This window comes from Xenopus laevis, chromosome 9_10S (genome assembly GCF_017654675.1).
Source record: "Xenopus laevis strain J_2021 chromosome 9_10S, Xenopus_laevis_v10.1, whole genome shotgun sequence".
In the NCBI taxonomy this organism is placed as follows: Eukaryota; Metazoa; Chordata; class Amphibia; order Anura; family Pipidae; genus Xenopus; species Xenopus laevis.
In genome coordinates this window covers 87,231,995-87,245,902 of record NC_054388.1, presented here as the reverse complement: position 1 = coordinate 87,245,902, position 13,908 = coordinate 87,231,995, and the positions used below count along the sequence as shown (strand labels likewise).

General features: G+C 40.0%; 1 protein-coding gene across 9 annotated transcripts in view; it reads left to right on the top strand.

The window, feature by feature from the left end:
• The window catches only part of LOC100301959 (uncharacterized), a 206,519-nt gene that overhangs the window by 134,049 nt on the left and 58,562 nt on the right, over positions 1-13,908 (top strand). Inside the window, exon 1 of one of the 9 annotated variants that reach the window (XM_018237141.2) lies at positions 3,794-4,087. The exons of 6 other annotated variants lie outside the window; for them this stretch is intronic. In XM_018237141.2, coding sequence (XP_018092630.1) covers positions 3,949-4,087 — 139 coding nt within the window. In that variant the 5' untranslated portion in view covers positions 3,794-3,948. 9 annotated transcript variants of the gene reach the window in all.

The following is a 13,908-nucleotide window of genomic DNA, read 5'->3' as shown; positions in this document are numbered from 1 at the left end:
TGTCTAGCCCCATGTCAGATTTCAAAATTGAATATAAAAAAATATGTTTGCTCTTTTGAGAAATGGATTTCAGCGCAGAATTCTGCTGGAGCAGCACTATTAACTTATCCATTTTGAAAAAAATTTTTTTTCCCATGACAGTATCCCTTTAAATTTTGGGGAAACAGTAAAAAAATAAAAGAAGGAAAGCAATTGCAAAAAAGCCTTTGCTGATGGTGAACTATCTGAAAATAACTCAACTGAGTTTGGAAGGTGAACACACCCTTTAACTTTTGGTTGTTACTTTTTAAACAATGTTGGCAACGTTTCAGTTGCCCAGCAAAGATAGGGTTGTTAATCAGCTGCCTTGTCTTACATTGTATCAAAAGTCTGAGCCATTAGGGCAGAGAATACAAAAGGGACAAACACTGATTTCAATAACAATACATGTGCAAATAACTTAAAAAACACAGAAAATGTGTTGTGAATGTATATAGCACAATTGCTTAGAATTATGTTTTCTTTCATTAGGAAATAAATAACTTTTGGGGTTGATATTCCCTTTAAGAACTGTTAATGAGCACAAATACATATTATCCCATAGAGATTGTATACTGTTGTTGTGCCTTAGATCATTAATAAACAGTCCTCCACTTAACATATGACCCGTGTAGCTTTGTTGAATTACTGTAAATGTGATACATTTAAACAGCATTGCATGGAAGCAATTATGAAGCACCGTGTCCTTGTAAACAATGATCAAACCTTCCACGTAATAAAGGGAGCTTGTTAAGATCAATACTGCAGTGCTGCACAGAACATTACACTGGATTATGACTTTTAATAGGTGTGCAACATGTAAACACAACAGGGCACCCCTATGCTATTATATGATTATAAATATACTGGTATGGGTTCTGTCATCCGAAAAACCCATTATGCAGAAAGCTCTGAACTACAGAAAGGCAATCTCCCATAGACTCCATTTTATACAACTAATCCACATTTTAAAAAATTGTTTTTTTTCCCTCTGTAATAATAAAACTAGCTTGTATTTGATCCCAACTAAGATATAATTCATCCTTATTGGAAGCAAAACCACCCTATTGGGTTTATTTCATTTTCTTGTAGACGTTTAAACTACGAAGATCCAAATTACGGAAATAGATGTTATCCGGAAAACCCCAGGCCCTGAGCATTCTGGTTAACAGGTCCTATACCTGTACCCCATTTTGAAAATAGTAGGGGGGGGGGGGTGTGTACAGTTTAGTCAAAGGCACAGCCCTTTTCTGCAGAACAGAAGAGCAGGCTTTGGATGTGATACAGAGATTTGGATGTGATACAGAGATTGTAGCACCTCTCGTGTTTTAATTGTATGCAGCAGAAAAACCTCTGCAACTTCTGGAGTCATAGAAATGTCTTATCATAATTGCTGCTGCACTACACATTCCCCCTGTGCTAAACATTCCAATCTGCTGGGCAAAGCTGCTGCTCAGTTGCACTGCCCTGTAACGCTGCTGATTTATGTATTAACCCCCACCCCATAGAGACAAACATTCTGGAGAGAGTAGGCTTTTACAGGGCTTGCTTGTGTTTGTTGTTCTTGGGGTGGACCAGGCAGTTTTGCTAACGAGTTAAGGATATCCCTAGGAATTCTGCCTATATAGCAGAAAAATTACATGAAAACGTATAGCCAGGCCCAGACTTGGTTTCAAAACAAGCCCTGGCATTTTAAACAGCCCCTCACTAGCCCAATAAATAGTGACTGTCTGTGGCCTCTAACAGCAGCCCCTCGAGCATTTGCCAGAATTCACAAATTGCCAATCTGGGCCTGCTTATGTATGTATGTATGTATGTATGTATGTATATATATATATTTTTATTTGTATAGCACTGTACAGCAAAACATTAAATTAGTTGTAACAAACAAGGGGTCACTGCATTAATAAGTAACAATAAGTGCATGATTAGAAATACAATGTACATAAATATAAAATATAATTACAGTACAGATTAAGTGCTCAGTGTGAAGGAGGAACCTACCCCTTAGTCTAAATGGGAGGTTACACTGTCATATATGGACAAGATTTGTTTTAAAATTAACAATGTGCCTTTATTTAGCTATTATTTCCTACCTTACTGAAGAGAAAGTATATACCTGAACATTGCATGCTTCCATGACTAAATATCAAATAAACCCATAAAAAAGTGGTTAATTTTTAAAGGAGAAGCAAACCCAAAAGTAAAAAAAAAACCTATCCCCTACCCTAAATAGACCCCCTCCCTCCTCCCCCCAGTCTAAGTGTTACCCCAGGCAAATGCCCCTAAGTCTTTACTTCCCCTCTGTGAAGATTCTGTCCAGCGGAGTTCACAGGCGGAATCTTGTTCTCTTTGGTAATCTTCAGAATTAGACCAGTGTATCGGCGCATGCACAGTTGGAGCAGTTTTCTGTGTTGTGACAACTGCCTATGTGCCGAAACTCATGAAAATTGCAGAAATGCTGGTCTCATTCCGAAGAATATCGAAGTGGCTGAAGATGGCGTCTGTGAACTCTATGCTTGAATCTGCACCGAGGGGTAAGTAAAAAGTTAGGGGCATTTGCCCGGGGTAACACTTAGGCTGGTGGAGGAGGGTCTATGTAGGGTAGGGGGGTAGAGGTGTTTCAACTTTTGGGTTTGCTTCTCCTTTAAGTTAACTTTAAATTGGTTATAGAACCGCTAATTCTAAGCAACTTTTCGTCTTGTCGTTATTTATTCCTTTATAGTTTTTAAATTGTCTACCAGTAGGTCTTCCCAGCTGACACGAGGTCACCCATTCCGATTAGAAGAAAAGAGGTTCCACCTAAATATTCGGAAGGGGTTTTTTACAGTGAGAGCTGTGAAGATGTGGAATTCTCTCCCTGAATCAGTTGTACAGGCTGATACATTAGATAGCTTTAAGAAGGGGTTGGATGGTGTTAAGTAAGTGAAGGAATACAGGGATATGGGAGATAGCTCATAGGACAAGTTGATCCAGGGACTAGTCCGATTGCCATTTTAGAGTCAGGAAGGAATTTTTTCCCCCTCTGAGGCAAATTTGAGAGGCTTCAGATGGGCAGTAGCGTCACTAGAGGGCGGCGGGCCCTGGTGCGTGACGCGCAGCCGGGCCCCGCCCCCTCCGTACGACCGCATTTGTCAGTGGCACATGGGCTGCCGGGGGTGCGGGCCCTGGCCTTCTCGCACCCCCTGCTCCCCCGGTAGTTCCGCCACTGCAGATGGGGTTTTTTTCGCCTTCCTCTGGATCAACTGGCAGTTAGGCAGGTTAAAAAAAAAAAGGTTGAACTTGATGGATGTGTGTCTTTTTTCAAAAATGATGGCTGATCCTAATGTCATTAATAGGGAAAAAAGATAAATTTATAGGAAGGCCGGTATTTTTTTACCAGAAAAGTTACTATGTCTTCCTCGTCCGACTGTTTCCAGCTTTCAAAACGGGGTCACTGACCCCCATCTAAAAAAAACATCCACAGATTTAATTTTTTTTTTTATTCCTCATCTTTCCATTCAGATCTTTTCCTAATTCATGTTTGCTAGGCTCATTTGGTTCCTAGCGTCTAGATTGCTTAAATTACAAACTGGAGAGCTGTTGAATAAAAAGCTAAAAAAACAAAAAACACAATGTTGTAAATTCTTTTAGAATGTCGTCTACATGCCCAGTAAGTTATAATCCCAGCCACATGGACGTGACCCCTGTGAAACAATAAAGAAACTGCAGCAAGGGAAGTGACTGGGAGCCCAGTAGCAAAACTGCTGAGGGGCGGAGCTGTGCGACAGAAGGGGGCGTGGCTTCTGGTCTGTCTCCTGAGCTCTGCTGTGTGGGAGAATGCGGTGCGGGAGCGAGTCCGTTTTGCAGAAGGGAAGACTATGTCATTGTAAATGCCCGCTCTGCGGCTCCTTCTCTGTCTCTGCTGGTTTCTAGAGCCCGAGTCTCACCATGATTGATAGCAGCAAGAAACAACAGCAGCAGCCGCCGCAGCACTACTGCTTTTCCGACATTCTATCTGCCGGCGATTTGGATCCATTGAAGGAGAAGGAATGGCTCGATCCCGGCAGCCAGAAAAGTCTGAAGGAAGGTCAGTAATGCCGGGATGTCACACGGGGGCTGAGGAAGGCAACGGCAGACATGAGGCGACTGCTACAGTGTGTTCATTTGTATTACAGGGACACCGGGGGGAGGGAGTGTTAATGCAGCCCATATATCATTACTATATCGCCCCATGTTGTAGTAAAGAAATCCCAGCGACTGAAAACCTTGATCCCAAGAGCTGACAATCTAGAGCAGGCTGGCAGAGACTGCAACTGTGACAGGGTCTCTGGGGACTCGTCTGGAGACTTCTAGGGACAAATGAGAAGCTTTGCAGACTGGCAGGGGGGGCTGCTGCTGCTCTAGGGACGGCCTAGGGGGCTAAGGATTGAATTCTTATTATTAACATGCATTTATACAGCATGGGGCTTGGGCATAGTTTATACTCATTACAGACAGCCATATGGTCTGTTCGAGGGGTAATCTAGAGGAGCTAGGGCTGGTGTATAGGGGCTACACACCCAGGTGCCCACTGTTTTAGACATTGACATGATTATAATGATTCCTAATGGATACAAAGTGAATGGCAGTGGATGCTAGGGTTGCCACCGGCCTGGCCGATAAATATGATGGCTGATCCCAAATGTTATTAATAGGGAAAAAACGATAACTATATAGGAAGGCCGGTATTTTATTTTTCCAGATAAGGTGGCAACCCTAGTGGATGCAGATGTGACTGTGCTCCTGGCATGCCAAGGCATTGGAGTGACTTGCTCATACTGCATGGGAATTAGATGCCCCTGTTACTTTCAGGCTCATCTTTTGTTTCTGTGAAGTTCATCAATCCTTTTGCATCCACTGAGGTCTGAGTCGAATGATCAGTTTAGAGGCACGGTAACTCAGTCACTATGCCTGCTGTATGCTGATCTAAGGGAAACCCGAATTCTGTTCCTGATGTAGCGCCAGCCTATAATCAGCTCTTCCCTCTGAATGAAGGGGCTATAGCCAATCCGTGTGCACACAGTGTATAACATGATCTCTGTCTATAGCTCCTTCCTCTATTCCTTGGTACTTTTTCAAAGTCCTATATATAAGGGTTGAAGTGCAAGCTAATGATTTTACAGGTACCACGGACCTTAGCAATTTGAGCCATTTCCACAGTTTACCTGCTGTAATTCATATATATATAATATATATATATATATATATATATATATATATATATATATATATATATATATATCATACATGCCCAGGAAGAAGTCATTGATTGTAAAGAAACAGAGGGATGGCATGATTTCCCAGCCTTAAGGATAAACAATGCCCGTGAATGACATCATCGGCACTCAGTCTTGTGCTGAAGGAAATGAATGATCTCATCCAGTGCACAAGGTTTTGCCGTAAATCATTACCTGCACTTTGTACACAGAAAGAATAAACTCCACTGCTTGTTCTCTGCACTTTGCAGATGTTATGGAGTGCCACGGAATTTCATTTTATAAACAAAGAAAAAAGGGTTCGGCACCCAAATAGAGAGCATTTTAGTGGATATTTTCATAGCTCTTGTTCCGGTGCCGCTCTGTTCAGTGTACATTGGGTTTATCATTAAACAGGCCTTTCCCCTCCTGACTTGTATATTATCACTATAAACAAACTAACTCTGATTACCCATCCCTTCTATTAGCTGCAGCTAACTGCGTTTGTATTCTGAGATTGTGAGATTACTCAACCTATGACTAAGCGCCGGAAGGTGCGAAACGCGTAAAGTGGGATATGTAGGGTGGTATGTACTGAATACTTTTTAAATGTGAAATTCAATAAATTATTCTTATTTTTACTCTAAAAGGCCTTGGGATATATATCTTTTTTGATATAAACTTTTTTGGATTTGACTGCCTTGGAACTGGGGCTGGTCCCTTTGGCCATGCAGAATAGCTATATGGACTCCCGATTTTTCAATAGATAAATGTTTCTTAAAGGAGAAGGAAAGGTTCCATACACTTGGGGATGCCAAATGTTGGGCACCCCCAAGTGATTGTATTGACTTACCTGAAACCCCGGGCCGGTGCTCCTATCGGCAGAAAACTGCACCAGCCCGGGGTTATACCAGTGAGCACCACGGAGCGATCCTCTTCTCTTCCTCTTTCCTTCACGCGGCTGTGCATGCGCAGTAGAACGAAAAGCCGAACTTTAACTAAAAAGTCGGCTATTTCGTTCAACTGCAGAAGAAAATGCCGTAAGAGGGTTGCTTCGTGGTGCTCACTGGTATAACCCCCAGGCCAGTGCAGTTTTCTGCTGATCTGGCCTGGGGTTTCAGGTAAGTACTGTATATACAATCACTTGGGGTACCTAACATTTGGCCTTAGCCTTGGCCATATCCTTTCCTTCTCCTTTAAGACAACTGGCTAATTATCCACACCAGATTTGATTGAAATTATAACCTTGTAATGAAATATTTGTACAGGTATGGGATCCGTTATCCAGAAACCCGTTATCCATAATGCTCCAAATTATGGAATGGCTGCCTCCCATAGACTCCATTTTAATCCACATTTTTAAAAATGATTTCCTTTTCTCTCTCATAATAAAACAGTTCCTTGGACTTGATCCAAACTGAGATTTAATTAATCCTATCGGAAGCAAAATCGGCCTATTGGGTTTATTGAATGTTTACATGATTTTCTAGTAGCATTAAGGTATGAAGACTGAACTTAGGGAAAGATCTTTTATCTGGAAAACCCCAGGTCCCAAGCATTCCGGATAACAGGTCCCATACCTGTAATTTCAAGGCATACAAGGGGCTAATATTATATGTTAAATAAAGGCTGAGGTATATGTATAGAAAAAAATTGGTGCTCATTTTGACTCACTGGGAGACTTGGATCGAAAATGACCTTAAAGAGAAGCGAGCCTTCTACAGACATTAACCTCAGACCATGCTGGTTGTCACTGTTGTTTTTCAACTAACACAATTAGTCATAAACGTTGGCACTCATCTATCCTGTACTCATTGCAGCCACATAGGAACCGTCAAGAACTTTGCAGTAGTTCTGTGATATCTACTCAACTGCATATACATTTCTGTGCTGGGAAATATTTAAGCAATGGATTTTTTTTCCTGGAAAAGTTTATTGGCTTGTTATGGCTGGGCACCCATGTGAACAGTAATTCCAGCAGACCTTTGACCAGGCTACAGTCATTTATATGACTAATTGTTGATTCCCATAGCCCTTGACATAATATATTCTTTGTCTAGCCTTATCATAGACATGTGAATAATAGTGAATATTTTACCCAAAACTGCGGGTGCAGCAAAAAAGCTCAGCATAGCTATCCAAAGGGCTTAAAAAAAAAAATATATATATATACAACTTAACTGTACCTTTAATTGGACCCACTAAGCCATAGGTTTCCTAACTCAGGAGCTCAGCCTGAATGCTGATCAATAGAACACATTATTCTATGTACAGTAACTGTCATCTTGTTATGAAATACTGTGCGCATAGAAAATGCTCGCGATAAAAGGGCCAAACGTTACTAAATAAATTTCACTTTTAACATTGAAGTTACACTAATTTTATTGTTAATGTGTAGACAATGATAATTTTTTATGTGGCTGTGATACGTTTTCAAAAATTGGGTTAAATGGAAGTAGAGAGCCTGTAAACTATATATATATATATATATATATATATATATATATATATATATATATATATATATATATATATATATATATATATATATATATATATATATATATATATATATATATATATACACCCCTCCCTCTGCTAGTGAATAATTCAAAGAAGGGGTAAGGCAGCTAGTTGGATACATAATTGGATTTTCATTCAGCCCTGACAGTTAGACAGTTACAGGAGAAAGCAAAATGCCAGTATGTCCATGTAGTGCCGTATAGGCATGTGTTTATTTTACTAACCTTGCTTTGTCCAATTCCTACGTGTACTACATTTTGATATTTACTGCATGGCAACCGCTTGATGCTATTCAATAAGGATATGTCAACTATTAAATATTAAAGGGAAAGTTAGGCTTTAATTCTTTTCTTGCAGATCACACTCTTTGTTCCTCCACTAGGTCACACACAATACGCATACATGTTTTACAGGTCATTACCCACTGGGCAGGGAGCCTAGAGCATTTGGTAAAATTCTCATTAATATAAAGAGAGGATTCAGTACCTATTACCTTTCTCTCGGTGGAGAAGGGGCATATTAGAATTAATTACTGAGTAGTTGAGGATAAATAAGTATTATACTGCATATGGGTGCCTTTTTACCTTTGGGTGTATATGGCACCCACCCATGCCTTTGCCTTTAAATGCACAGTTACACTATTCAGATGTTTTATCTGAGCTGATTCCCATTCACTGCGGTTCCATTTTTCCACTTGCAGCTGACTGTCAAACATAGAGATTATTGGACTATTTAGCTGCATGTGCTGGTAGCTAGATTGTACATTATTGGTGGTGATTTAGCAGCCATTTGAATGATTGCATCAGGTGTATTGCACATTCATCCATTCGGCCAGTGATTGTATAATGCACCGATATATCTACTCCCACTGGTGGATTTGCCAAAGAATCTGTTGCAAGAACAGGAATCCCCTTACACAAAGGGAATGAACAATGGGAATGGAAAACACCTCTGACCCTTTAGTTACAGCGTTTACATTAAAGCTGCTGGCAGACAGGGAAGAGTCATATACAAGTTTCAATAGGCCTATTAGTGTAGCTAATTAACCTGTTTATAGTTGATATATTTGTTAGCATTTCTGAGAGAGCAGTTTGGTACTGAGAGCTGGAGATTAGACAAAGTCGGCTCTCTCTGCACAGTAACCTATTCCACACCACATGTAGGGGATGGGCACAAGAAGTGAGCCCTACAATGCTGATATTTGCAGGATAACCAAGTTTATTGGGTTACTAGAAAAGTAGCAAATGTAAAGCTGTCAATTTTCTGACCAATGTCGGTCTAAAAATGCACAATCGTTCGATTCCCACTAACCTCGCGATAATTTGACGGATTTTTTGGATTGCACTAAAAACGGTCGTTCATCAAAGAAAAATCTTTGCGTCTATGGGGGCTTAAGACCATCTATTACATTTTATTCAAGTTTTTTTGACCTATGCCCAGCTGTCTACATTTGGCATAGCAAAATCATAGAGCCCTGACCCTTTTGGTTGGTGGATCATACAGGTCATGGACTTGTAGTTCAGTATCCCTATGCCAATCTTTGATTTTCTTTCCCTTGTACACCGACCATTTGATTTGGACCCCTTGCTATGAAATATATTGAAGCCATTCAGTGAATGCAGTTAGGACTTTATGTTGACATCCTGTTTTTGGCTGCAGTCATTGTTAGTGTGCAAGTACTTTAATAAAAACAAAGCATTTGCCTGGCTGGGGTTCTATTCCAAGCAGGAAGTCGTGTTGAATATATTGTATCTCCAACGGGTTTAGATAGCATTGTTCCTGGCTGTGACACTGACCAGAGCTGACAGCCCTGACACGGAACAATATGTTCTTACTTTGAAGCATGTATCATATTTCCGAACCCCTGCAACCACAATCTGACGCGCATTGTCACCCGCATATTGAGGTACCATATGCTTTCCTTATGCATAGACTTGTTATTATTATGCAGCCCTGCTGGCATTTCCTAGCAACTGTTTTCTTTAATGTTAGTACTGGGGATGTTGTTCATTTTATGCAGATGCCAAATTGGTGGCCGATAAATCACTGTTGAAATTACAAGTGCATTTAAAGTCTAATCCCAATTGTGATTGTTATGCTTCTTTCTTATACATGGAATGTTTACTGTTTAAAAGCAACTTAATATACAGTTATTGAATATTGGTTGTATACATTAGAGAGCTTAGCTTTTTGGTCTCAGGACATATTTGCATGCATGGTGGCTGCCACATTGCTTTGGTTGAGGGAATTTTAAAACTTCTCCAGCAATTTCAGCAGCAACAGCATCTAGTCTTGACCTATCATTTCTTTTTATGGAGAACTTATTTCAACCATACATTTGAGTGGAAGCTGACATATTATTTGCCTCAAGCAGAGCTGTCAACTCCCCCATTTTTTTCAGGAGTTACCAAATTTTCAACTCTGTCCTCTGTTCTCCCATCACTCTGATGTATTCCCACGATGTAGATTTCCTGCAATTTGTAGGCAAAACTCTGGTGTGTGAATGCCTAGGTCATTTCAGCAACATCAGTGGGGAAAAGTGCGCTCCACGGTTTCGGTGGCTCCAGGAGAAGTTTTGTGCATGGCGTAACTTCTGTTGGCGTCACAACATACCTCCCAACATGAAAATAGAAAGAGGGACAAAAAGTTTTGCTGTGCAAAAGATTTTGAGCACGTCCATTTTATGGCCACACCCCCTAATTACCATGCCCATTTTGCAAAATTTAGCAGGTTATGGAAAGTTTGAACACATTTCTGAGGGTTTTAGGGTCAGGTTTTACAGTTTTGGTAATGAAGGTGATTGCCCTTTAAGCTGCAAGTCACAGTTTCCCCAAGAGACCTGCTTATAGTTACAATTGTTTCTTTGCTTATTTTAAATTGTTACAAAAAGTATCGCTGCTGAGTATTCTGGGCTCTCTGCCGATTAGGTTTTAGAAACTTTTTCTGGCTGTTCAGGAGATCAAAGAGAGAGTCGGGACATCTCAGTAACAATCTGAGACCGTGGGTTGAGCTGTCAAAATCGGGACTGTCCCACGAAAAACAGGACAGTTGGGAGGTATGGTCACAACCTGGAGATATGTTCTGCATATCTCCCAACAACTCTTCAGAGAAAGTCAACAGCTCTGCATAAGTGCGGATATGCAGGGACGTGTTCTGTCCACATTATAATTAGAAGCAAAAGATCAGGCCTTGTCTCATAAATAAACACATATTGATGATAACTAAGGCGTAGTATGTACAGTTAGTGCTTCAAAAATGCTTGATACCATCATTTCTACATGATTAATGTTCCTGTTGTCTTGATGCAGTTGCCATTCTTTAATATGCTAGTTAATATGACGTAAGCTATTTGTTGCTTGATTTAATTTTGCGGATATAGTTTTCCTTTAAATGTGTGATTGCTATATAAATAAGGGAAAAAATGATCCTTTATTGCAGGGATGTGATATCTGTGGCTCTCCTGATGATGTTTTTTACTCCAAATCCCTGACGGCTGAAGTTGCAGGATGTTAAAGTTAAGCTATAAAAAGACAGCAATCTGGGAGCACAGATTATTTAGAGACTCTGCTTTCCTCTTCCTATAATAACGGAGACTCTTTTGCCAGGAGCCAATTTCAGGATAGCAAAGAAAAACAGTGAGTGCAGGGGTCCTAGGTATTCAGTGTGCTGCTTGGACTTTTCCGTCCTACCTCCCACTTGGAACATTCTATTTTTTTCTAACCAGGATGTCAGTTCTCTATGAATCACTTCAAGGGAGTGATAAGTGGCTGGATCAATAGAAGAAAAACCCATATTAAACCAACAAAAACAAGAATATAGCTATTTCCAAGCATCATTTTATTCCAGGACTGATTCTCTATATGATGTATGCTCGCAGCCATTCTGGTGCAGTATTGTCAGCTGCAACCACTGTTTGGATTGTATGGAATAATTATCCTGAATGTTTGTCCCAAAGCTTTTGTTTAGATTTAGCATAAATGATATGCCTTTTTGTCTTAAGCTTCTGTACCAGCTCTTTTACAGGGGTAATTTAAATTCTACGGGGCAGGGGCCTGCATCTTCTTGTCTCCTCTTATCTTTTAATCCGTGTTGCTGTGCATTTAATTGTATTGTATTTTGTACTCTCTAAAACTGGCCATACACGGGCCATTAAAAGCTGCTGACAGACCCAGTCAGCAGCTTATTGGCCCGTGTTGAAAGTCGAGCAGATGTCGATCAGGCAGGGTTAAAAATCCTGTCGGATCATAGCCACATCTGTTTGTTGAAGCGGTCCTGCGATCCAATTGCCCGTATTGGCTGCATTATGATCCTATCATTGGGCCCTAGGGCTCATGATTAGATCAGCCCGACATCACGCACCTCAATGTGGGCATATCGCGGAGAGGTCCACTCATTTGGCGAAATCGACAAACAAGTGGATCTCTACGTATATGGCCACCTTAAGGCGATACTTCGCCTAGGATGTTGTTTGCCCTTGAATGTTTGTTTGTTATGTATGACCACTTAAATCAGACTTCAAAGACCATCCTAAAGAATTTACACACAACTGTGCCAAATCTCAGCATGTGGAAGGGATCTAGACAGATGTAGTAAGATAAGTTGTAGCTTGTGAACATTTTTATTGATCCAGGTCATGCCATACAGTATCTAATAGAATTAAGTCTTGTAGACTAGACTGGGGTTTCTTGACTTTTTTTTTGTTAAGAATTGATTGTTCTAATGTAGCTTGTGAACATTTTTATTGATCCAGGTCATGACATGCAGTAACTAGTAGAATTAAGTTTTGTAGACTAGACTGGGTTTTCTTGACTTTTTTTTGTCAATAATGTATTGTTCCACTGTAGAGTGCATTGTTCTGAAGTATACCTACATAAACAAAAATATACAATGTACAATATTGTGCTTCCAAATATGCCCCCAGTTACATTTCTGCTGATTCCAGCACATGCTTGGAGTTGCTTTCAGTTACCTGAAATTAAGATCTGAATTTCCAGAGAAATTCTGATGCCCTTTTACTGGGAATTTTACACTTGTCGCTAAATAAACAGGATGTGGGATAAAGAGGTATGAAAAACCCGTACAGCACGCAGCGTCTGCATCCGTTGGATAGCGTTGGATCAATTCTATCTCTTGCCTTATTTTTGTGGCATGCGTTTTGTCGCAGCGCGACGGATTGCGACAAAATCGCTCGTGGAGTCCTATTGTAAATTAACTTTTAGTATGATGGAAAGTGTAATATTTGCAACAGGTTTTCATTTTTTATTATCTGTGGCTTTTGGGCTACTTACCTTTTGAAATTTCAGCAAACTGGTGCCCAGAGTCCAGATTACCCTAGCAACTATGGACTGATTTGAATTAGAGATTGATCTAGGAATAGGAGAGGGTGTTAATAGAAAAATGAGCAATAAAAAGCAGCAATAACTATTAATGTGTAGCCTTCCATTTATTGTTTAGATGGGATCAGTGACCCCCATATGAAACTGGAAAGAGTCCAAGAAAGAAGGAAAATAATTCAAAACAATTTTTAAAAAATGCCTATAATTGCTTAGAATTAGCCATTCTATAACAAACTAAAAGTTAACTGAAAGGTGAAGCACCCCTTTAATTGTCCCATGTGGTTAGCATTAGTTATAATGATTAGTTATAATGATTAGGAATTATGTTCATCTGGAAGGTATCAACTTCTTGGCTTATCTCAGAGTAGCGGAAGAGAGATCAGTGTCCGGTATCCAGCACAGTATGTGAGAGTGCATGCACTTGCCAAGCAATGTGTCGCCATCAGTGTTCCCTTGGTCATGTGACCCAAGCACTGACAGAATTTATAGGGGTGTCGTTTAATAATCACATTAATATATCACAGAATGATCATGTTGCCATTTTATTGTTCCTTTTCCAGCTGTGACTTGGGTTTACATCCTATCATTACATATACGCTCATAAAATAATACCACTTAAAGGGGTTGTTCACTTTTTTCAGTTCAGTTGGTTTCAGATTGTTCCCCAGAAATAGAGACTTTTTTCAATTTACTTTTTGAGGCAGGTTTTCTAATATTTTTTAATTTCTAATATAGCATTTTTCACCTTTTAAAGCAGCTGAGAGGGGCGTCGCAGACTCTTTAACTGTTCTAAATTGATACATTTAGTTGATACA